We start from the raw sequence: 26,517 nt of genomic DNA, 5'->3' as shown, positions 1-26,517 counted from the left end.
TTTTTTTGTGCCAGAAGCAAAAGGAGGTGATGACACAGCAGCACACTAAGACATTTTAAAGCAGTTTTAAGCCATGAAATTTGCATTTGATAAGAGCTTGGCATGCATCATTTGCGTATAAAGACACACTCGACAGCAAGGAGGAAGTGGAAGAGTGTGGAGGAGAGCAGCGTGCAGAAGGTTACGCATTGTAGGGAAAGTTACTTCCAAATGAGAGAATTGTATATAGTTGATGTAAATAAATGTTTATTTGTATGTTGTTTTGTGTGTTGTTTATGTCGGTATAGTTGTTCAGATATTTGAGCTGTCATATTATAGCTGTCAAATATTTGTGTCAAAGAGAAAGTTGTACTTGAAATGCATCTTTTCACAAAAAGCTGCTTTTCTCCCTGTTTTAGTCAGGAACTGATATTTTCCTGAAGCTTACCTGTGGGAAAAGGGTAGAAACAAAGACGTTTCCTTTGGTAGGTTCCATGTTTGTATCGCCATAGAACGCAATATTCTGCAAAGGGACCAAGGGCCGCACTTTGGACGCCGCTGGTTTCACAGCAGAGCCAATCAATCAATCAATCAATCCATCAATCAATCAATCAATTCATCAATCAGCAAGTGAGGGGTCTGCTCAGGAGAAACAGTGCCAGTTGAATAGCACTCAGCGCTGGCTTCTGAACCTGGGGGGGGGGGGGCATGTGGCCTTTGGCATCCACACACATTTGAATGAATGAATGAGAGGGTGAGAAACTATGTTGCCATCTGCTGATCGCTGAGCAGCCATGAAGGACAAATGAAGCTGGAGCTAAAGTATTGGGACACGGCTCATCTCAATTCTTCACCTTAACAAATCATTTTGGCCAATTGTACTCTTCTATCTGTGTGGGAACACACACATCCTAAGGCTAAAAGTAGATTTCAGTGACATAATTTGAAGAAAAACCTTTACAACTGCTCAAATTTTAAGATTAAAGTTTTTCACAAAGCATCCTGTTCAGAGAAGGGAGGAAGACTTTTAAGAAGAGTGTGGGTGGAAAGGCAGAGAGGAAGGGAGATGTTCTGCGTTTAAATGAGCGGCCATGACATAACAGCAGACAGAAACGCTACGGAATAGATGAATTCCGATGAAAGATGAAAACGCTCTGGAAGAGATGAATGCTGCTAACCAAGCTTCCACTGTATTTACATGAGCCAATGAACACAGCAATAGGAAAGGAAGTGTCTCTTATTTGTTGAGTATGGATTAGCGGTGCCAAAGCAAATGAGTGTAATATCTAAATATAGATATATCTATAGCTTTTATTTCTACAACATGCCAAGGACCAATAAAAAACTACTCAGCTGCTGGCTGAAAATGGCCCACAGGCCCACACTTTGGACACCACTGCTGTAGATGGAACATGTCCCAATACATTTGTCTTGAAGCGTGCATGAATATTTGGCCTGTGTGTGTGTGTGTGTGTGTGTGTGTGTGTGCAAAAGATGAGTGATGAGTATTTCGAGGCCATCCAGTAACTGATTCTCTGGGTCGTGATGTGTAACAAAGTCTCCACTTTGAAACAGTTTCTCACCTGGAGGTCAAACAGCAGCTTCTGCATGGCCCGCCTGGACCCTTCTACAGGAAGAGGGTTGCTTTATGTTCTGCTCTCTGATAGGCTCACACGCACACATCACTGTACCGTGATGTTCTGCGGGTCCACGTGCTTGTTGTGCACTGTGTCGCACAGTTTCCTGATCTTCCACTTCATCTGGCAGATCTTCCAGTCTGGAGAGACCCGGGTCCAAGCGGGAACCTTTCAGATCAAGCGCTCCCGGCTGAGGGCGTACATGAGGGAGACGATGCACAGACGATGCCGGGTTCTGCATACAAAATTCTCCTCCACCTTCTCGCAGAAGAAAATCAAAAATCTTGTCTCTTTTATAATGCACTGCATGGGACACTTGGCCAAGAGCAGCCCCCCTCTGGCAACTGGTCCACAAGCACAGTATCACTAGATGCAACACAATCACGCTGGTGGCCACGATCAAAGGAAGGCCCAAACCACCACGCGGCCCCCATCGCACCACGGGCCTCGCCCACACCGATCCAGTATTTGCAGTGGTCAGTGTCACAGCACTGTTTGGCACTGTAGGCGTAGGTGACCTGGCCACCTGCTGAGGGCAGACAAGGACAAAGTCCGTCAACGGTGGGAGACACTGGGAGAATGGAAGTATTTCTACTACGGCGTGTTGGAAATGCCCTCCAAAGGCCGCCTTCCATTTTTCAAACTGGAACTGAACATTTCTATCAGTCCCACAACAATGTCAACACTGACAACATCTGAAAAGTATCCAGTAAGTGCCCGCATAATATAGAGCATACCGTAGGTATTGTATACTTACAGTACTTTTCTATATGGTTCATGGCTGACACGTGGAACAACAGCTTTCAACTTGCTTACCGCTCACTGTTTTAGTGATGGAGCATTGATCTCTACTATCGCCACAGGAGTCCACATTGGTGCAACTCGCAGCAACGTTCCAGTTGGCCACAATGAAAATGGCCACGAGCTACTCATTTTTGTAGAAATGACTTTCATACCTTATTTCAACCCAAACAAATCAAAGATGCTTGTTTTACCAAAACATTCACAAAATGCTGGTATCCACAACTCACATTTTATGTTTCAGAATACATTTCTTTCTCGTGTTCTCACATTATTAACTGAAAACCTGAATGAAAAGCAGGCCTGCGGGCGCCTCATATGGTCGTGGGGTGCTATCTGGTGCCCGTGGGCACTGTGTTGGTGACGACTGGGCTAGAGAGACTAAAAAAGCAGGATGAAAACATGTTAGTCATGTAAAAAAGCCATGACATAAACAACACGTACAAGTCCATGTTCTAGTCAGCAAACACACACAAAAAGATATAAAGTTGCACTTTTGGACGTCAAAAAGTAGACTTTTTGTTGCTGCCTTTCAGTTGGCAATTTCAAATTTTTGAAAGAGTAAAGAACATACGACGCCCACTCTCTTGCAGGCAGGCAGCTTAGCTACACATCAACAGCGCGACAACACTTGCTCATTTTCTTCATCAAACGCTCGCTCTAACCAGTATGCTGAACACGACTGCCCTCTACAGCCCAAACACAAAACTGCATCCTGGAACAGCACAATAGACCAGTTGCTACAGTATACTGTATACAGGATGTCTATGACTTTGCGTGCTGTGGAGTTGAAAGCTTCCATTGCTTAGCTGCACGTTGCCAAACGCTGCTTAGCTCGGAAAAAAGCCACAGAGACGGCTAAAAACAAGCAAGGCTAACTTCCGCTGGCATTCTTTCTTTCCGAGAAAAGCTAAGAAAAAGCCAGGACTGCTTGAAATAAAAAAGTTGCTCTGAAAATAGAGAAGCTTTTCTCCCAGTCCACAGCACAAGCCAACATCTAATCATTCCAGTGGAAAAGGAAGGCATATTGAAAGAGGAAATGGAATCAAGTAGAGCATTATTCAGTGGAAAGTGCTTTGTGTCATGATCTGTGTACTGCTTTGCTGCCCTCTGCCTGTGATCTGTTGCAGTACACCTCGTGAGCCTGCAGAGCCGAATTACTCACACCTGCAGCCAATTATCACTCTTTATATACGGCAGTCAGACTTCTCTTCAGTGCCAGATTGTTGCCAGCTATTCGCCAGCCACCTGCTCGATCTAGCACCTGTCACAGTGTTCCTACCTAGCTCTGTTCTTGCTAGCCTGTGCCACCGTTTGCGGTGAGTGTTTTTCTTTTCCTGTCTTTTTGTGCCTGCTTGATATTGAAAGGACGCTCTTAGTCTTACCGATGGCAAAGCAGATCGCCAGCTGCACGAGCATTTCAAGGCAGCCCGAATGCGCGTGCTGAGATGGTCTTTGGGCCGTCATGGTCTGTTTGATGCTACCATATTTTCTTGGAGGTTGCCATGGCGACCATCATACAAATGCGTTTTTTGCCTTTTCAAACCAAAATAAAGGAACGGATAACAAATTGTTTGTCCAATTTCCTACACAGTTCGAAAATGAACAGAACGTATCATGGACAAATCCACCCATCATTTGTTCATTCGCTTTCCAAATTAAAACTAAAAAACAAATAAGGCCTTGTTTTTTTGAAGATTTCAGACCAAAAACAAATCGTTTTCTATTGTGCACAACTGGAAAATGGATGAAACGGATGAATCCATGTATCATTAGTTTATTCCTTTTCAAAATAAAACTATTTAAAAAATGATTAAGACGATGATAATTGAAGGTATGTATTTGTTTTAACGTCCATGTATGTGCTGACACGTCACATGTCCACAAGTATTGGGACAACTATTTAATTATTTCTCTCAGCAAAAGACATTTTGGACAATTTGGTTTTAAAAATAACAGTTCCATACAGGACGGAGGGGTTTTCCTCTCATTTCCGTCCATGTCAAGATAAACAACTCCTACAAAAGCACCTCCTTTACATGGGAAATCATTTCCTCCGTCCGAAAAGTATTGATCACAACCGCTGATCGGTTCAATTGTTGAATTTGATATGGAATGTGTCAAGAAATAAAGACAAATGCCATGAGATAAATCAATACAGATGTCACCAAACGAATAAGAATGTCATGAAATAATGTCATGAAATTCATAAATCTATCATGACATGAAAAAAGCTTGACTAAAATTATTTACAATTACATTCCACAATGAATTCATCACTTTGAAAAATGTCATCAAGTCAATTCGTAACTCAGTTTAGGACAATTATTTCCAATTGAATTTAAAAATGAAATGAATTAATTGCTCAGTCATGTCATAAAATGAATTTTAAAAATGTGAAAGGCATAAAAAAGGTGATGAAATAAATGACAGTGATGAAAAGTTGTTCTCCTCTCCAGCTTGTGTGAGGAGTGTGCAGACTCAGCTTTCACTGCTGATTGGCTGTGTTACACGTGCGTCTAACCAATCAGGCGGCGCTGTGGGCGGGACGTTGCCGGAGACAACTGCAGCTTCAGCGCAGACAGACGGACAGGCTGGGCCGCATCAGAGCCAAAATAAGCCACTTTGAAACGGATCTCTTCAAAACAAAGGGCCCACGCGTGCCAAAACGGCTGATAAGAATGTCATGAAAGAATAAATCAACCATGAATACATGGAAATATTCCGATTCAAATGGGAGACATTTGAACGTTGAATATTTGCAGGATCAACACCAAGTCTTACGGTTGTTCCTCTTGTTGCCAATGGACCAAGAGGAAAACTCAGCTCAATGCCAGGCACGTGCACGAGGCTGTTGGACTGGCAAAGCACGAAAAACACCACTCAATTATTACACGCCTTTCTTCATATGATCATATGGAAGCCCCTTTCCACCACGGAAAGAAAAGAAATATCCCAACACTAAGTCCACATTATGAAACAAAGTCATAATCATGAAGTTAAAATGTTGAAACTATGAGTAAAGTCAACATTATGAAACGAAGTGAGAATTATCTTTGAAAGATCTTTTTTATTAGAGTTTCACCATTTTTTGACAAATTTTCCAAAAACAAAACCCATGTCCCATAGAGCCTCCCAAGTGCACTCAAAAATGTTCATCTCGTCCTCAAGAGTTATAGTTCCGTAAGGTACCCTGCGCAGTTACTTGCATGAAGTGAGGTGACCGGAAACTCCCAATTCAAGGCCTGTGGTCCCATGCAGTCAAACAAGACAATCAAGCGTAGTAGTCCAGTGGAAGCAGCATAGTCAATACCTAGCATGTCAGTAGCCCGCTAGAAACGGTTTCAACGAACCTGTACTCTGTCTTCAGTCACTCCTGCCATTGTGTGGCGAGTTCGTCAAAAAGGGCCTCCATGTCTTATAAAATTTCTTCACAGAGCCGCGTGGCGTGTCTCTAATCTTTTCCAGTTTCAGGTTCATTAGCACATCCGTCGTCCAGTGAGAAATTGTGGGCGGGGCAGCCTCCCTCCACCTCAGCAAAATCAGGAAGCATTGAGCAGGCAACTATCCCGTGCCCTCCAGGGGCACATACAACCCATCCGGTAAGACCCCAAACACAGCCATTAAAGTGTTTGCAGCAATTGGAATTTCGAAAACAGTGGAAAAGGCATCAAAAGTACCTCTCCAAAATCCTTCCAAGCTAGGGAATAACCAGTTTTGCAACCGTCAGCCTACACATATTACCTATTTCGGGTCTATAGACATTAGCCAGTTGAAGAGTGCACCCCCTCCAAAGTTTTAGTCCACACTTCACCATCTAGTGTGATTTGAAGATCTTGCTCCCATAATGTTCTGTTTTAGAAAAGGAGGTGGGGTCTGTGTTGGATATCCAACCATGAATGCGCAAAATTGTCCTCTTTCCTGTTGGGTCAAGCAACATAATTGGTGTCCAAAACGGTTGATGGGGGGTTTTGATAGGGAATTGTGGTGGTATGCTTTTAACATAACTGTACAAAGGAGGCAAAAACATCATTTATAAAAAGTTAGTTCAAGTCTTTAAGGCCCCTCTCCGACCACATATTGAAAGCTTTATCAGTTGTCTAGGGGGGAAAGTAGGGAATTTGCTGCTTCCGAGCTGGTAGCACTTAGGTTAAATAACACGCGGTGAATGATTAACTGCTGAGTTCATTTTAAAGGCACTTATGGTTAAAGGCAGTGATGCCCCAAGTTGAGCCGACAATGACGAGAAAACTGGAGGTGGCTTCCATTTTAACCCCGGTAGGGCAGTCTGTCTCAAGATGGTAGTGCAACCAGTATGACATGCAATTTATGTTAGCAGCCCAGTAGTACAGTCGAAAGTTGGGGAGGGCCGTCCCTCCTTCCTGTCTTCATCTCTGCAAGAATTCTTTACGTAGGCATGGCTGTTTATTTTCCCAAATATAAGATGAAATCAATGAATCCAAGGTATGTTCCGGGAACAAAAATAGGTAGGCATTGAAAGAGGTACAGATATCTTGGAAGCGCTATCATCTTGATAGAATGAACTCTTGCCATAAGCAAGATAGACCAGTTGGCCAAGTCCGTTTTAATTTCAATAAGTAGCTGCCCAAAATGCTGCTGTACACTAATAGTGTTTTGTGTTTGACATTTGTTTTCTCATCACACAATGATTATGTGGGGAATAACAATGGCAATCTCACCTCTTTTAAGGCAGACTGTTATGACTCCACGCCCAAATGCTTCCTCCAGACCAGGGGTGTCCAAAGATGAAGTGGAAAATGACAGATATGCTAAGAGGTTATAGATATTTCTATTAGTTAATTGGCGACTCTAAATTGTCCATAGGTGTGAATGTGAGTGTGAATGCTTGTTTGTCTATATGTGCCCTGTGATTGGCTGGCCACCAGTCCAGGGTGTACCCCGCCTCTCATAGCATAGAAAATGGAAGGATGGATAATTTGTGTTATTCTTTAGATTTATTTTTATCTTTTTTTTAATCCTTCGATACAATTAATCCTAACATTTTAACGACAAAATTATAAAGGTATGGAATCAAGGATTAGTTTTGAATTGGGTTAAAAGCTACCTAGTGAACAGGAAGCAATTTGTAAAGCTAGGAGAATACACATCTGCAAGTTTAAATATCATGTGTGGAGTACCCCAGGGGTCAATATTGGGACCAAAACTGTTAAATTTGTATGTCAATGACATCTGTAAAGTCACAAAGGACTTACAGTTGGTATTATTTGCGGATGATACCACTGCCTTTTGTTCTGGGAAAAGCACACAACAACTAATTCAAAAAGTTACAGATGAAATGGCCTCATTATCAAGATGGTTTGATAAAAACAGATTATCCTTGAACTTAAGTAAAACAGAAATAATGCTATTTGGTAATAGCAGAAAGGACACGTACGACCAAATACAAATAGACGGAGTGGACATTGAAAGAGTGAACGAAAATACATTTCTGGGGATCATAATAGATGAAAAAATGAGTTGGAAATCTCACATCAAAAATATACAACAAAAGGTGGCGAGAAATACTTACATTTTGTATTGAATAAAGCAAAATCTGTTCTTGATCAAAAATCCCTCCACACTCTTTCCTGTTCTGTGGTATTACCATATCTGACTTATCGTGTGGAGATATGGGGTAATTACTACAAAAGCAATCTACACTCGCTAAATGTACTGCAAAAAAGATCAGTGAGGATAATTCATAACGCCGTGCAGAGAACATACAAATCCCTTATTTTTAAAATCACAAATATTTTAATTTGCTCATTTAGTACATCTTCAAACTGGTAAAATAATCCATAAAGTTAACAATAATTTCATGCATGAAGTAAAGGTTCAACGCTGCCAGAAGATGTTGAATTTTAGGGCAACTTATTCAAACAAAGACAGCCAAATTTCGAAGTGCAAAAGTAATTGGTTAAAACGGTATGTGCAGGCCTTAATGGAAGTATCCAAGTTTCAGTTCATCCAGGTCCAGAAAGCAGAGGCACAAAAGGAAAAAACAAAAAAACATCCTGACCATCCAGAGATGGAAATACAGGCGAGGCTGGGTAAAAAGCCATAAATGTCCATAAATGGACAAAGCCCATGTGGACTAGACCGTGAGAGGTTGTATTTGCCACATCATATTCTACACATACAGGATGCATTACACATTGCACCCCTGTTAAGACACTAACAACTTAGCAAAAGGTAGAGTAGTAGAGTAGTTAGGCATGTCCGGACACTCAGGACACTTCAGGCAAAAGTAAATGGCTAAGTTGTATAGCATGTGCTGTCAGTCAACAAGTCCACACAAGGGGAGGTGTCAATTACTCCGCAGTCACTTTAATTGCACATTAACATCAAGCCAGCAGGCGCGCGTGTGGAGGAGGACAGTGGAAGCCGTGTGTTAAGGATGGGCTACCACGCTAGGTAGCGTTCATTTTAAAGTCCAGTCACCTCTGCATGACTGAGACTTTGTGGTACTTTAGTGTACTCCCATGTAGGTCTGTGAATCCTTCCTCTCTCCAGAAGTGCTAAATCCGTGTATTTCCTCCTGTTCGGCTCCCACAGAGCCTTCGTAGAGTCTTCCAAGGCCTAATAGGCCACCAGGACTATTAGGACATTAGAGCAAATATCCGTCAGCGAAGGCTGGAGCAGCTAATCCTCATAACTGAACACACGGCAGGCAAAGAAGCAACATGGCAGTGACATCATGAAATGACATCATGGCAGAACAACAACAGGCCGACCATAAACAGGACTTAAAAACATCCGCTTTCTTTCATATTTCAACTTTATGCTGCTAAAATGAGGTTATTTTTCCTCACCATTTTACAACATTACGGTATTCTCATGAAATCACAAGAAATTTATGGCAGGTCGCCATGGTTCACTGGCCACACAAGCCAGGTTTAATGTGTAAATACTCCCCACACGCGCCGGGAAGACATTTCAAGTGTAAAATGGATGCATACTTGACCCTTCACGACTCTCTTGGCAGGAGAACCTTTCCTGGATTCATGATGTTCTTTGGGTCCAGGGCGTCCTTAATGTGCTGCATGGCTTGGATGCTCGCGGCCCCCATCTCTTCGCACAGCAGCGCTCGCTTGCCTAAGCCCACCCCGTGCTCACCTGTGCAGGTGCCATTCATAGCCAGGGCACGTCTGGGAGGAAACAAAGTGTTGTCACACAAACGACATCCATCCACACACTCACTTATATCCTGGAGCCAATCCCAGCTGTTCCATCCATGGAAGTACAGTAATCCCTCATTTATGCTTTCATTCCTTCCACACCCCACCCTGATCAATCCATTTCACCAAGCAGGACTCAATATTTATACATAGAATATTTTGGTAGTTATGGCATACAAAACCTGTTTGCCACTTTTAAATACACGTTTTAACATGATTAGAGCCCTCTCGACATAAAATAACACCCCTATGGTCACCTTTACACCGTTTTTACCCAATATAGTACACATAAGAGAAAATAAGACATAACTCACAGAAAACCCATTTACCACCTTCGAAATATGCTTCTTAACATGATTGGAGCCCTCTATACACAAAAAAACACCCCTATAGTCCCATTTACACTCCTATTAAACAATATAGCAGCCATAATAAAAGAAAATAAGACATAAGTCACAGAAAACCTTTTTACCACCTTCTAAATACGCTTTTTAACATGACTGGAGCCCTATAGACACAAAAAAAACACACCTATAGTCCCATTTACACTCCTACTACCCAATATAGTAGCCATAATAAGAGAAAATAAGACATAGAAAACATGTTGACCACCTTGTCAATATGCCTTATAATGTTATTAGAGCCCTATAGACTTGAAATAACACCCCTATAGTCACCCTTACACTCCTATTAGCCAATATTGTAGACATAAGAGGAAATAAGCCATGGAAGACGTATATAAAACTCCTGCTAGAGCAGTGTCACAGTGAATGTGTTCCCTAGGGCAAGGGCCCCCAACCACCGGGCCGGGGACAAGTACCGGTCCGTGGGCGGGGCTGAATTGGGCCGAGGAAACCTTTCAGGTGCAATGATAAAAAAAAAAAAAAAATACACACACAAAAAAATATTTTTGAAATAACTAAATACAGTTTTAAGTTAATGCATATCAATTTTGGAAATATGGGCCATTATTTTATTTTAGTTTTTTGCATGTTTGTTATTTGTTGCGAGTGTCCCACTTTGTTTGACAGTCCTTGAACGCACCATTGTTTGTGCGCTAGCCTTCTCCCACTCTGCACAGATTGTCAACTATTCTGTATTTTTATTGGGGTTTTTTCACTTCATATTTGCAAATGCTGATACTCTGTGGGAATGCATAAAGGTAAAGTTTGACGACGTTATCGAGTGCTAATGTGTATATTTGTTGCACAGCTTCAAGGTAATTCATGCTAGCACACTGCCTGTTAGCACACACTTCAAGCAACGGCGCTATCATCTTCTCTCTGAAAAACAAACTCCAAGCTTAAAGTGGCGGATGGTGGGTCTGTATTCATTTTGTGTTTTTAATTTGATGTTGTTCTGTCTTAGGTTTACACAATACATACTAAATGAGATAAATTACATCGCTATACGACCCCCACCACCAACAAGGTTGTGGACCACTGCCCTAGGGAACCTTAGTGAGGAGTCGAGTGTCATGTTCTGTGTTGTCGCTCTGCTGCCGCTTATCTGCTTTGCCTTTCAGTGCACTCGGCAGCACTGATGAGTTGAGAGACACCTGTGCTCAATTACCTGACCCTTTATCTGCTGCTGCCAGACAACTGTGCAGCGCCAGTTATTCCCTCCCAACCCTGCTTCCTCCTACTTTGTTGCTGTTTTTCCCTTTTGTACCTTTTCCTAGTTACCGTGTTTATACTTACCTGTACTGCAAACCTTTTTTCCTGCAGCTCCTTTAGTTATCGTATGTGTTTTTTCTCCTACCGTAGCAGTGTTTTTCATTTGTGTTGTTTGGCTTACGCCCTGAGTGCTTTTGTTACATTTTTGTATATTTTTGTATCCTTTTTCTTGTGCATTATTACCTCTGGTAATAAATAGTATTTTTTTTTTTTGACCAAGCTCTGTGTCTAATCTGCATTACGGGTTCCAACCCTTGGCGAAAGCCACACGTGACATCTAGTGCCTGTCTCACAGAACACCACCACCTAGTGGCCAATGGGGAATACCGCAGTCATAATTACAATGCTTCTTCTGCCTTGTGTTTCTATTTCACTTCATTTAGTTGGATCATTTCTGCATTTTTATGCTTGAAAATGCTTCATTTAGGCCAAGAATAAGAACAAATTGCTTAAATATGTTTTTTAAACTACTAATATGCCGTATTCAACCACGAAACAGTGATCATTTATTCACTGATTCATATTTGAAGAGCTGTGATATGCTGACTCACAGTGCATTTGTTGAGTGACTGCTAAATAACCTGCCATGGGGCCAAAGAAAGTTGTGAGTGCCATCAATTAAAGACGATGCTTTTCTGCACGCAAAACTACAATGACTCGCAATGAAATGTCTTTTTTTCCTATTTTTGGGTGTCTGGAACAGATGAATTGGATTTACATTATTCCCTGTGGGGAAAAAAAAGCCTCGTTTTTTGGATATTTCGGTTTTGGTGGGACCTTCCAGAATAAAAGCATAGGAAAAACACAGAGGTTCCACAGAGAACTGAGAAACAGCTGAGAAATACTTTTAGCATGTCTGATATTACCTTGCCAGTCTCTGACAGAACAAATGGACCTGGTGTACTTCTTCTGGATGGGTGGCATCAAGCACCATCAGACAATGGAAGTTCCCGTCACCCACGTGGCCAGCTATGGGACCTGCACAGAAGCACGTTGTTCAGGTATTTCTCAACTTCTAAAAGTAAAATGCCCCAAAAAGACATCTGACATATTCTCATACAGATCCATCCATCTTCTTCTTCTTCTGCTTATCCGACGTGGGGTCATGGGGGCAGCAGCCTAAGCCAAGACTTCCCTCTACCTCCCCGGCTACTACGTTCAGCTCCTCTCGGTGGATCCTGAGGCGTTCCCAGTTCAGTTGAGACGCATGGTCTCTCCAACGTGTCCCGGGTCTTCCCCAAGGCTTCCTAATGGTCGGACGTGCCCTGAACACATCCCCAGGGAGGCGTCCGAGAGGCATCCTGACCAGATGCCCGAGCCACCTCATCTGGCTCCTCTCAATGCGGAGTTTCTCCTGGATGACAGTGCTTCTCACCTTATCTGTAAGGGAGAGCCCAGCCACCCGAAGGAGAAAACTCATTTGGGGCACTTGTACCCGCCATCTTGTTCTTTGGGTCACTACCCGCAGCTCATGACCAAAGGTGAGGGTGGGAACGTAGATCCACCGGCTCAGCTCCCTCTTCACCACAACGGACCGATGCAGTGTCCGCATCACTACAGACGCCGCACCAATCCTCCTGTCCATCTCTCGTTCCATCCTTTTCATCCTTCATTCAATTCGTGAACAAGACCCCGAGGAACTTAAACTCCTCCACTTGGGGCAGGATCTCATCCCCGACCCGGGGATGGCGCTCCACCCTTTTATGGGCGAGAACCTAAAAATTCTGTCCACAAAAGTAAGGAACAGAATCGGAGACAAAGAGTGCAACCCTCACTGGAGTCCTAATTAAGCTCTGACCCCGGTCATACAAGGATCCAAACACCTGAGTTAGGTGGTCCAGTACCACATATTCCCCACAGGATTCCCCGAGGTACACTCTCCAATGCCTTCTCCAAAAAACATAGTACGGTAAGCTAGCTTGTAACCATGTTCCAGGTAGAATGTGTTAGGCGGCACCTAAAGATGCTCACCTGTAAGTTTGTTCTCAATCAGGTCCGCCTTTGTCTCCACTATGAGTTGAGGCAGTTGGGAAATGGGAACACACACGTCTGTAGAGTAGGCCTACGAGCACAAACACACACACACACACACACCATCATCACACTGCAAAAACTACTACTATTTCAAGTCCCATTTTAAGCAACCATTTCTTCAAGACTTGCTGATTTGGGATTCCGAAATTACGCACATTTTAGATACAATCACACTTTCTTTTGAAATCAAGAGGTTCCATCCGTATCATTTGCTTCGGGCTGGTGAAGTAACCAACATAACTAACATGTCCACGAGAAGAGATGTCGGCTGCGCGGTGGCCGAGTGGAGAGCGTGTTTGCAAAACATTTGACTTGAATCTCGCCTCATAAAAGCACATTTGATCTCAATGATGTGTAGGACGATTAGTAATGTATTGATCAGTGCTCATGTCACACTTGATCAAAATGTCACCGTGCAAAATACACATTTTTTCACCAGGAATTACCATCATTTCCACAGTATACTTTTTTCTTCAACTCTGAACCCTGCGGCTTGTCCAGCGATGCGGCAAATTTATTGACTACTCTTAGTTACTTCAGATCATACTGTGAGGGAGCGGTGGCGCTTTCTTCACGAGCTATTAGTCAAGTCCCAACGAGCTTATCATCCCATGCTTCCCATCACACATTTCGTCCCAGCAAAGCATTTCATAGGACATTACTTCCGGGGCGCCGCGATGATTCATCCGCTGCCTCTGTCCACCAGGGGGAGCCTGAAGAGCCCAGAGGCTAGAGTCCCTCTATACAGAGAGTTACGACAACTGAGATTACGCCGCCATGTTGGGGCCAATTCAAGCGCTCGGCTTGCGTGCACAGTACGAATGCATGTAAATTGCAATGTCTCTGCACAAAGGGACGCATGCAAAATGTCTGTTTTATAATTATTTATAGATCTATATTTTCCAATGTGTAATATGGTATAATTTTGCCATCTTTTGTTAAAACATTGAGCTTTTATAAGAGTGTTCATCTCATGATACTAGAATGAAAATAAATGACAGAGATATAAAAGCCCCAATATTTAAAAACTGAAAATGATTAAAATATGTATATTTCTTCATTGTTATTTAATTATTATTTATACCTCGAAACAAGTGCAGATTTTGCAAAATGAATGCAGTTTTATAAGTTTGCTGGAGATCATGGATTACTTTATTTGCAACCAGAGGTGATTTACACAAGAATCATTCTTAACTCTAAGCATCCATGACTGCCTTATTTTTATAGTATATTTTATGTTTAGGCTACTTTCTTATATCACACTCTCACTCTCTCCAAAACGTGCCCAGCTCATCAAGAGATGCCTTAAACTTAGTAACATCGCCCCAGGTGGCTCTGTCAAGTTGTCAAAACATTGTGACATTAAAAATGTTAACATATACAGAGCCTACCTCGCACAGCTTTGAAGACGAGTTCGGCTTCCAGCCCAAACGGTTTATTTTATTTTCCCAAATTGTCCATCTGTTGACATCTAAAGGGAATCTGTAAAGCTTGAAACCCTTGTCATGTCTATTTGTGCATCCAAATGCACAAAAAAACAGCATTTTTGGGGAATAAACAAGAATACGCCCAAGAATCCTGTAAAGACAAGGCAAACGCGAATTTGGCCCCAAGATGGCTCCACGAGTCACGTGACCGTATTTTTTCGAGTCGTCATGTCGCAACTCTCTATATTAAGGGACTCTACCAGAGGGAGGTCTCCCCCCCTTGTGGGTGGAGGCGCGGCGGCTAGCATAGCAGGAGAGTTTAACCTACAAGAAATTAAATTAAATTAGTGGCTATCTCGCCAATATTGTCATATTTTACTCATGAAAACTTGTGTTCAAATCTCGTCTTGACTGGAGACACCCCTCGTGTGCAGGAGTATGGGGTCAGATGTCTCAAGGGGTACGCCACTGTAAAACCTTTGGCAACCACGGAATTATTTGACAATTCTTTTATTTTACAATTTAAAAAGGTACACGTGCATTCAGAAGGCACAAATGCAATCATTGAAAAAAGACAATGGTGTCAATGGGTTGCAAAATGTAGAAAAGTAACATTCATGGAAAAAATATGGGACATTTTGGAATGTGGGAAGTTGTTATCCTTCATGTTTTGATGCTTTCAATGTGGAAAATAATCATTTCAAATGAAAAGGTGACCATTTTTGGGATGCGGGAAAGGGTCCCAGACATGATTAATCAGCTTTACTTATGTTCTAAATCAGAGGTGAGCAAACTACGTCCCGCGGCCCATTGTTCTTTTTAATCCAGCCCGCCGAAGACTGTACAGAATTAAGGTTTGATGTGAATGATTGCATTCATTTCATTTGACTTGTAATGACGGCATTTCAACACCAGGTGGCGCCGTAGGCGCCGTGACTTGAGAGAGCCATTTCCAATTACCGCTCTTCTACCCGCTCGCCAACGTTACCACATATGGATCGTCGGGATGCTCAACAGAATTCAGTACAGGTGAAAGAGGACAACCCTGAGCAGGAGGACAACCCTGAGCAGGAGGTCATGTTTCTACACTGAAGTTTGGGAAATGTATGTCAACGTGTGTGGGACCTCAAACGGGAGATGATTTCGTTTTTGGAGCTACTTGAGAATACTGACACAGTTCCTGAGCTGAATGACACAGCTTGGCTTTGTGATTTAGCTTTTACTGTGGACATCCTGGCACACATGAACGAGCTGAATGTGCAGCTACAAGGGAAAACCAGTTTGTGCATGAAATGCAAGCAAACGTCAGAGCCTTCAAAGCCAAGCTGGTTTTATTTTCCAAGCTAATGTATGTTAATACTTTAATGCTTTTTTCTGGTTACGTTTCATCAAATGCAGATTTTTTATATGTTTCGTATCTTGTGCTGACCCGGCCCGTCTGTCAAATTGTAAAAGTCAATGTGGCCCCCGGCCCGAAAAGTTTGCCCACCCCTGTTCTAAATTGTTTGTGTTTGGGAGCCAGGTGTGGCTCTTTTGAGGAGCCCATCTGGCTCTCAGATATTTCTTAACACAAGAACATTGACTTACTGTATTTCATTGAATATCTACATGTGTTGCTTTACAACAGGGTGCTTTTTTTGTATTGGCCCCAAACACATTCTAAAAATACAATTTAACAAGAAACCTTAAAAAAAGGAATAATCAGCAGTCATTTAACAACAATAAAGTCAAATACGAAGAGAAAAAAAGTTGTAATTTGACAGGAAATAACATCGGAAAAGGATGAGGGGAAAACATATCTTTTTTTTTAAGTGCTAATATTATCAGAAACAAACCAATGAATGAAGTTGTCATTTTTGGAAAATTAGGTTGTGGAAAAGGTTCTAATGTTACGGTAATAAAATCATAATTACGAGAAAAGAATTTGCAAGAAAGTTGAAACATTTGGAAAATAAAAAAAAACAACAGCAAATGGAAAAAAATGCCGTAATTTTACAGAAAAAAGTTGCAATTTTACAAGAATAAATTTGTATTATGAGGAAAAATAATGTCATTTCAGTAGCATAGAGATGAAAAAAATGTGTGTTTTTTAAGTCGTGATATTATGAGAATAATAAAGTCGGAATGTTTGGAAAATTAGGGTGGGTACAAAGTTACAATATTATGGAAATCAAGTTAAAATATTGTGGGAATAAAGTCATCATATTACAAAAAGAAATAGATATTTTTTTCTGACATTTTGAAGTGAAACATTACAGAAATCAGTGTTAAAAATAAAATGTCAAACTTGCTGATGCATTTTAATCCATCCCATTCAGAGACTTATTATATTCTAAAATTATTGGTCTTGCTTAAAAAGGCTTTTAGTTGTATTCACTGTTAAAAATATACTGTGGCTCTCACGGGAATACATTTTTAAATATGTGGCCGTCATGGCTCTCTTAGCCAAAAAGATTCCTGAACCCTGTTCTCCATCGTTCCATTTTTCAAAGCCAATGCTACATTTGCTAAAATTACATTTTTCGTCGATGGCTCCATGTTAGCTCTCGCTGTTCAGCCTCATTTCTGGAAGTGACGCCATCGGGGCGACGCCTCTCAGCTAAAGCAGAGTAAGCCAACGCTTCTCCAGGTAGGTAGATGGTGGACTTGGTTCAGTATATTTTCCATCCAAATAGCAGTCATGCCAAAATGTTGTGTTGCTGCTGGATGTTCACAGTATCCCAGTGATACTGTAAGTTACTTTTCTTTTCTCATTGACAGTATGCATTTATATCGAACCATTTTAGGTACGAGCTTTTGAAATAGTCACGTCAAAACTGAAAAAAAAGTCTGGTGCTTCAAGGCTTAAGTCCATGTTCTGCAAGTTCTCTATTTCATCTCCAAATGTTTCTTTCTCCTCCAAAACTAAACAGAGACATGGCTCAAATCTGGCTACGATCACCGTAAACATCCTCCGTATTGTATTTGTTTACCTGAGTGAAGGTACCACAACGGCGCCACTTCCAGAAACAAGGCTGAACAGCGAGCGCTCGCTCAGCCACGACGTCAGCCAGTCACGTCAGCCAGTTGTTTTTGTGCATTTACTATTCACTTTCAACAATGGAACAATGTGGAAGATAATTCCAAACAATATATAACGTATTTAAGCCGAGTTGATCAATCATGTCATGTGTCGTTTTGGGAAAAGTGGGAATCCATCCATTTTCTATTCCGCTTCTCATTAGGGTCGCGGGGGCATGCTGGAGCCTATCCCAGCTGACTTCGGGCAACAGGCGGGGTACACCCTTTACTGGTCGCCAGCCAATGGCAGGGCACATATAGACAAACAACCATTCACACTCACATTCATACCTATGGACAATTTAGAGTCTCCAATTAACCTCACGTGCATGTTTTTTGGGAATGTGGGAGGAAGCCGGAGTACCTGGAAAAAACCCCCACACACACGGGGAGAACATGCAAACTCCACACAGAAAATGCCCAGGGGTGAATCGACCCCAAGTCGTCCCGATCTCCAGGCTGTTCCTGTGTTGGCCAACATGCTAACCACTAGACCACCGTAGAACATTGTTAGTGCAAATGTCCTGAATGTTTTCATGTTGGAACGTTTTGATTCCGTCGAGAAATATGAGGAGTGTGTAACATCCCTTCATTTCCAACTGGAATCTTGTTGCGAAAAATGTTAAATCATGGCCAAGTTGGGAATTTTGGGGGGAACGTGTCACGATAACAAATTTTGCTGGTTGATAAATGTGCTACAAATTATCATGATAATTTATATCATCTGCAACATTTTTTGAGGCATTTTTTCCATTCATTGTCATGAGAGGCGTAATTCACATTTGAACCACTAGGTGGCACTCAAGTATAGTGTACAGTAGAGTTCATATAGAGAGTTGCACATGACTAGTCGAAAAAATACGGTCACGTGACTCGTGGAGCCATCTTGGGGCCAAATTCGCCTTTGCGGTAGCCTTTTCTTTACAGTATTCTTGGGCGTATTCTTGTTTATTCCCCAAAAATGCTGGGTTGTTGTGCATTTGGATGCACAAATAGACATGACAAGGGTTTCAAGCTTTACAGATTCCCTTCAGATGTCAACAGACAGACAATTTGGGAAAATAAAATCAACCTTTTGGGCTGGAAGCCGAACTCGTCTTCAAAGCTGTGCGAGGTAGGCTCTGTATATGTTCAAATTTTTAATGTCACAATGTTTTAAAAACTTGACAGAGCCACCTGGGGTGATGTTACTAAGTTTAAGGCATCTCTTGATGAGCTGGGCACGTTTTGGAGAGAGTGAGAGTGTGATATAAGAAAGTAGCCTAAACATAAAATATACTATAAAAATAAGGCAGTCATGGATGCTTAGAGTTAAGAATGATCCTTGTGTAAATCACCTCTGGTTGCAAATAAAGTAATCCATGATCTCCAGCAAACTTATAAACCTGCATTCATTTTGAAATCTGTTGGCAGTGAATGTATCGTGAAATTCTGCTTTTTATTCCATTTACAATTGAAATCAAATGTTGAAGTTAATGCAACTGTTCCATATTCAACAGAATTCTTTTTTTTTATGTAGACTGAATTTGCTAATTTAATAAGCAGTTGGCAAAGCATTCATGCATGATGTCCATAACAGTTCAACAATGTTTTCATTCATGCAGTCAAATTATACCATATTACACAATGGAAAATATAGATCTATAAATAATTATAAAACAGACATTTTGCAAGCCGCGCGCTTGAATTGGCCCCAACATGGCGGCGTAATCACAGTTGTCGTAACTCTCTATATGAAGGGACTCTAGTGTATCACTTAGTCACTTAGTCACAATCACTTAGTAATGAGTAAATTTCCCCGCTGTGGGATAAATAAAGTACATACAATAGTGTACAGCAGTGGTCACCGACCTTTTTGGGACCAAGAGCTCTTGGTCTCGGCGGTGAACCTGCACAAGATCTACCTCCCTCCCCCGAACAATAAATGCTTTGTGACATTATTGGTTTCAACATTTCAGCTGTTTCTCATTATGCCTTTTGCTGTATTTTTATCATTTTTGCAGTTTTGTTTCTGCAGTGATGCAAGGACAAATGAGCCGCGCTTTGGGCACCCCGACTTTTGGGCTCCTTGCTGGGGCTGCCTGTTAGTGCCTGTTAGTCGCTCTCCGGGAGGTGAGGGCACTTATGCACATTTTGTTCAAATGTTGTCACCATCTACCGGCAAACTCCCAAAGATAGCCTAGTAGCTCACCATCGACAGGCTGGTGACCCCTGGTGAATGTGTGCAAAGACATTAGCTTGACACAGAAGTTGCCTGTACGTATGTTTCTGCAATGTAGCCAGCGACATTGTGAGCGCGCCCCATTTTGCACTGTTTTGTTGATATTTGCAGACCAAATGCCTCAGTACGCGCTGGGTGTCGGGGTGAAGGCTCCGCTGCATGAGCACCTCCATCGGTAGTTTTTCCTCCCGTTCATGCGCTCACCTTGTTCATTCTGTTTGAAACGGTTACGTGCCGATAGAGAGCCTGAAGACATGGATGTTGGAATTGCGTCGGCGACGTGCCTCACCTTGCAGCCAGGCCTCAGGGCCTGGGCAGCGTACCAGGCGTCGTGGCGAGCTTTCCACAGCCGATTCCGTTTTTCCGCATCGCTCGCCCACTGAAAGTCGGAGCCTCCGTTCATTCGGGTCAGTTCCTCTGTGGAAACAGTCACACAGACACTAAAATGGACACAATTCTTCACAAAACGACAGGTAAAGTCAATTTGGTTGCAGAAAACGTTATGATGAGTTACGGGAATCAAGTCCAAATATTTTGGCAATAAAGTCATAATGATGAGAACAAGATTTACAAGAAAAAAGTTGAAATAGCCAGGCAAATAAAACAGCTGTAATTTTACAGGTATGAAAGTGAAAATATCAAGAGGAAAAGTCTCGTTCCAAGGAGAAAGAAGTGTCTATTTTATGTGGAAAAATGTCATTTTAGTAGCACAGCGGTGTAATATTAAGTCAAAAATTATTTAATTATTTTTAAAAGCCTTCATATTGTGAGAAACAAACAACAAAATAAATTTGTCGTGTTTGGAAAATTAGCTTGGGGAAAAGTTATAATATTATGGGAATAAAGTCTTAATTTTCCATTGAAAAGATGACTTCCAGAAGAAAGTGGGAATATTCACAATACTGTATAGACAGCAAAAATGGTGAAAAAAAGAGCAAAACAATATCAAAGTGGCTCTTGCATTTCAATTTTCAGTATGCGGCCAGTATGCTATGTGGAGAAAGTTTGGACACCCCTGGGATGTACAGTATGCAGCATTCCTGTTATTAGTGGTCAAATAGGTTTTGTGGCTCCAAGTGGAATTTCATTTGGTGGAAATGAGCCCAAATGGCCCATTTGATGCTAAAGGTTGCCGACCCCTGCCCCGTGTGCTGAGCACCATGGGAGGTGTTCAGCTCAGCTAAACGTGTGAATACTTGACGAAGCTTGACTTGCGGACTCACCAGCAGTCTTGACTTGTTCCAGCAGACTCCGTTCAGAGCCGTGGAACTCCAGGAAGAGAGTCGGGGTGACGGGGTAGGACAGAGAGCTGAACCTGTTGCACGCATCCATCATCACATCATCTAGAAACTCTGAAACGTACAAACACATACAGATGCTACAAACCGTCTCCGTTTTACATGCACGCTGCTCCCGTGTTGTCTAAACACGCACCCATCCATCAGGGCCCATCTCCTTCACTTGGGGAATCCGCCGATCCCGTCTCGAGATAATACATCAATAAAATTTGGAATGGACCTGCCCTTGCAATAACCCTCCGTGCGGCCCTGTATTCTTGCAGGTCACTATGTTATCACAACCTCAACACTGGGATCAAATTCCTGCTTAAAGTAAGGAAGCGGGGTGGGTGTCTATTGTTGACGCCCAGGTGCACTGGTGACTCACTCACTTCCTGTTCTGATCTGATTTTCTCCAACATATTTTCAAAACTAACCTGATCAAAATAATGGTTTTAATAACTACAATAATGAAAATCTGTTATGTACCTGTATGTATTTTTCAATCACTGGTTTTGCTTATTTATTACCTGTCTTAGGAATTAATGAATTGTAGGTTGCCAGACTACTTTTAACTATAGTTTGACCTGACAGACTTCCCGGTCCCCGGCCGCCTCCTCCAGCCTCACCAGGACGCCACCAAGATGTTCCCAGGCCAGCTGTGAGACATAATCCCTCCAGCGTGTCCTAGGTCTGCCCCGGGCCCTTCTCCCGGCCGGGCATGCCCGAAACACGTCATCAGGGAGGCGTACGTTTCCTCATAAATGTAGGAGGTTTTTTTCGCATAAATTTTGTACTTTTTTCCTTGTAAATTTCAGGACTTTTTTTCTCATAAATGTAGTACAGTCAAACCTGTCTTAGCGGCCACCTTTATAGAACGGCCACCTGCCCATAGCAGCCACTGCAAATTTACATGTTATAGACCCTGTGTATAGCAGTCACCTGTCCAACGCGGCCAGCGGCCACCCATTTTGTCTCCCTTGGTCAATATCTGACCGAATATAGCGGCCAAATTACCGACTCAAGTAGAAGCTTCATGCACGAAAAAGTTTAGTTTTTCAATCAATGAAGCCGTCGTGTGTAGACTTTAATTACTGAGTCCTAGCTCAGTCACAATCATTCACAAGATCCACACAACCTGTCAGTTGTTCCACATAAAAAAGCCATCTTCTTTTGAGCTTGCTATTTCCTGGTCAAACATGTAACTTTAAGAGCATTTGCACCAAAACATTACCGCAAAGTAGGCTGGGAACAGGACGTGCTCCCAGCGATGCTACAATAATAAAAAAAAAAAAAAAAATACGCTAGCATGCATGCATGCAGCGGGAGCAAAACTGAGTTTGGTTGTACATTTTGGTTGTACATAATTGAAGTATTTTAGAATGTACTCACGTTATTTTTCATCAATCCTCATCCACTGATCCATCAAAGTCCTCATCTTCTGTATTCAACACAAAAAAACCGTCTTCTTTTCCGTTCGCTACTAGTCTGTTAACTTGTCAGTGTTATTCAGCTCCGAAGCAAAGAAGGAAACTTCTCCTGTTGCTTCTGCCAACTTTATTTATTGAACGCGGCCACCAGACAGCAGCTCAGAACACACACACATCTCTCAGCATCATCTCTCCTTCCTGCTTGCCCACAAGGCAAAGGTTAAACAAGCCCCACTACATAGCTGTCCAGCCAATGCCTGTAAGAAATGACACCGTTTATTTCCTGGTGTGCACTGGTCAATACTGTAATGCCGCTTGTTGTGGGGAAGGAGAGACTCACGTCACCGATGCACTTTAATGGCTTTATTAACAGCGGAGAACACTGCAGGACTTTACATCCACGCCAACATAAACACACTTCCCAACTCTCTCCAAACTCACAGCTAGCACTGAGCCTAGCTCTCCTGCTCGGGACGCCCACCGTCACTCCCCGTCACTTCCTGATGAACTAAAGCTGTAATGACACTCTGCCGTATAAAAAGTAAAATATAAAAAACAAGCGTAAGACATTACTAGCACAGCTTTGTTCTGTGGGTCATGGATATATTCTATCAGTTATTATTAAGCCTCTAGCTTCCTTTTAGTAAGTAAAAACCTTGGCTATGATTGCACTACATTGTCATGTAGACCTACAAAGTACACTTGGAAGAACAAGAGGTGAATAAATGTATTGCAACTGATGTGAAACTGATGAGGGGTAGGATTAAATAAGCTTTGCTTCTTCCTACTCCTTTTTGGACATGCAAAATTGTGAATTGTACTATGTGATGTGCTACAGTTTGACTCATATGCATGTTCAGAATGAAACAAAACCATGAACCATGATAATAACAAGCCTAGTAGTGCTGTACAACTTTTATCCGCAGTCCGCAGTGCCCTCTACTGGTCAACATTATTATTATTATTTTTTCCACTATACTGGTCAACATTCAAACTGGACGCCAACCTGTCTATAGAGGCCACCTGTCTATAGCGGCCACTTTTGCAGACTCCCTCTAGTGGCCGCTGTAGACAAGTTTGACTGTATTTTGTTCTTGTAAATTTAGGACTTTTTTTGTAAATTTAAGACCTTTTTTTTCTCGTAAATTTAGAACTTTTTCTTGTTAATGTAGATAGAACTTTTTTCCTCATAAATTTGGGACTTTTTTTCCTTCGAAATTTAGGACTTTTTTTTAGGAGTTTTCTTTCTCATAAATTCAGGACTTTTTCCCCCCGTAGATTTAGGACATTTTTCTCATAAATTTAGGAGTTCATGCACGTACATTTAGGACTTTTTCCTCTGTAAATTTAGGACATTTTTGTCGTAGGTGTAGAATTTTTTTCTCATGAATTCAGGACTTTTTTTCTCATTTCCCCTCATTCATTTAGTAAATGCATACATTTTAATAAATGCAGGACTTTTTGTCCAGTAAATTTACATTATGAAAAAAAAGTTTTTTTGAAATGGGGATAGGCGACTGGCGCTCACCGATGCGAGCGACGTCTACCCCAGCTTGTAGAATGTGCACAGTGCTGTCCACAGCTGCCTGCACGGTGGGAAAGGAGCAGACAGCAGATAGCGTAGCCTCTGGGACGGCGTAGAGGCGCAGGGTTGCCTTTGTGATGATTCCCAGAGTGCCCTCCGATCCGACAAACAGGTTTGTCAAGTTGTACCCCGCTGACGTCTTCCTGCAGAGAAGGTCTTGCTGTAGCGTATCATCATCTCCCATGACCCAGCCCGGGGGACAGAAATGTCTTCTTCAGGGCATGAACTCGACCGTTATGGTTTCCTTAGAAGACGTTTGGCCTCTCATCCGAGCAGGCTTCATCAGTTGCTGGGACAAACACTAGTCAGTGGGGATGCTCCCATCCATTCATTACAATACCCATCGTCCGTCAGTGAAATGGACCAATACCAACTACAATAGTTGTACATCTTTTACGGGTTTTTTTGTGCGAGAGGGAAAAAGAGGCCATCATGCAACTCTGCACTAAAGCATTAACATTTCAGAGCACTTTTACGCCATAAAAACGGCCACAAGGTGGCAGAAGTGCATTTGATAAGAGCTCGGTAGCCATCATTTGCATGGAAAAAACACACTCGACAGCCAGGAGGAAGTGGAAGAGTGTGGAGAAGTGCAGTTATCGTGAGCCTTGTATCGCGTATCGTATCGTGAGGAACCCAGCGGTTCCCACCCCTATTCCTGACTGGACATGCCTCCTCCTTTAGAGGATAAAGAGATTGATCTTGCACCAAGCTCTCTATCTAGTCTGAAAGGTGTGTGTCCCATCTAGTCTTTGAGCATGAACTGATGAAGCCTGCTCGGATGTCTTCTAAGGAAACTATAACAGCCGAGCTGCCATCCATTCAATGCCCTGACGATATCACGACCTGTACATGAGCGACCATACAGTCGTCCCTATCGCACTTTTTGAAATATTCATTAATGAATAAATTATTGCTGTTTCTCTTATTATGTCAACTATATTGGATAATAGGAGTGTAAAGGTGACTATAGGGGTGTTATTTCATGTCTAGAGGGCTCTAATAATGTTGAAAAGTGTATTTAGAAAGTGGAAAACACGTTTTATATGTTGTAAATGTAATATTATGTCTACTATATTGGCTAAAAGGAGTGTAAAGTTGACTATAGGGGTGTTTTTTCATGTCTAGAGGGCACTAATAATGTTAAAACGCATATTTAGAAGGTCATAAACGGGTTTTATATGTCTTCTTTTCTCTTATTGTGTGTACTATATGGGGTAATAGGAGTGTAAAGGTGACGACATGGGTGTCATTTCATGTCTAGAGGGCTCTAATAATGTTAAAAATCGCCATAAACGAGGGACGACTGTATTCACAGGCACACCTCCCTGCACTGAAATAGTACTAAACTTATTTATCCATCCAAAGAAGTGTATGAGTTGCAGGTACCAGCACGGTTCAAGCGTGACTAAAGACACCAACAGAACAGACAACTTTGAAGAAATTTCAATGAACTTCTGCCTCAGTTGTGTGGTAAATATGCACTTTAAGTATCGTGGTACAACGGAAACAATAAATCACGTTTCTGTCATTTTACCTGGCACGTCGGGCTTGGCCAGCCGTGTGTATGATAGTCCCGTCAGCAAGTATCACCTCCAGGTTGATCACATTTTCTCTCATGGTTCCATAACGCACAGCATTGGTGCCGGATGCACTGCAGGCTGCCATCCCACACAGCGACGCATCAGCTCCAGGATCTACCAGGACATTGTGTCTCACTTTAGTGGAAAGCAACGGCAGCAAAGCCATCTTTAGTCTGACACGCATGTGAATGCTAGTGCACACATGCAGGCACATTGGTGCTTCCATGCAATCACAACAACTCTTCTTCAAACACTTGCTCACAATTATTTTGACAATACATCTCATCTGGATGTGGGGAGCACAGGGTCATACATCATTGCCAGATTTCTTTTAATAGGTTAACATTTTCAGCTCATTTGGAGTTTAAACGGACTGAGTCGACAGGGGCCGTATTTTCTGGACAATGAGTCGCATCAGCCAAAGCATTTGTCATGAAGACAAAAATACAGTAATCCCTACTTTATTGCGGTTATTTGGTTCCCAATCCGACCGCGATAAGTGCATTTCCGTAAAGTCGGATTCACTATCAATAAATGCAATATTTTCATATTTATGCCAGAGAAAACCTGTTGCTTTTCAACATTATTAGAACCCGCTACACATACAG

At 42.1% G+C, this 26,517-nt stretch overlaps 1 protein-coding gene across 5 annotated transcripts in view; it reads right to left on the bottom strand.

Annotated features, from left to right (window-relative positions):
• ldhd (lactate dehydrogenase D) overlaps nucleotides 1-26,517 on the bottom strand; it is a 45,639-nt gene that overhangs the window by 12,280 nt on the left and 6,842 nt on the right. For 2 of the 5 annotated variants that reach the window (XR_008570493.1, XR_008570494.1), the window contains exons 5-11: nucleotides 25,864-26,023; nucleotides 24,270-24,469; nucleotides 21,258-21,386; nucleotides 20,324-20,451; nucleotides 13,264-13,354; nucleotides 12,159-12,270; nucleotides 9,398-9,586 (exon numbers count right to left, since the gene is read on the bottom strand). Coding sequence is in view for 3 of the 5 variants with exons in the window: in XM_054777342.1 (XP_054633317.1) it covers nucleotides 9,406-9,586; nucleotides 12,159-12,270; nucleotides 13,264-13,354; nucleotides 20,324-20,451; nucleotides 21,258-21,386; nucleotides 24,270-24,469; nucleotides 25,864-26,023 (1,001 nt within the window). In the remaining 2 variants the exon portion in view is untranslated. Of the gene's footprint in view, nucleotides 1-7,327; nucleotides 9,587-12,158; nucleotides 12,271-13,263; nucleotides 13,355-20,323; nucleotides 20,452-21,257; nucleotides 21,387-24,269; nucleotides 24,470-25,863; nucleotides 26,024-26,517 lie in introns of those variants that run through there. The other 3 variants (XM_054777342.1, XM_054777344.1, XM_054777341.1) reach the window with 3 other exon arrangements.

The sequence above is a fragment of the Dunckerocampus dactyliophorus genome, chromosome 5 (assembly GCF_027744805.1).
Source record: "Dunckerocampus dactyliophorus isolate RoL2022-P2 chromosome 5, RoL_Ddac_1.1, whole genome shotgun sequence".
Taxonomy (NCBI): domain Eukaryota; kingdom Metazoa; phylum Chordata; class Actinopteri; order Syngnathiformes; family Syngnathidae; genus Dunckerocampus; species Dunckerocampus dactyliophorus.
This window is presented reverse-complemented; position numbering and strand designations above follow the sequence as displayed.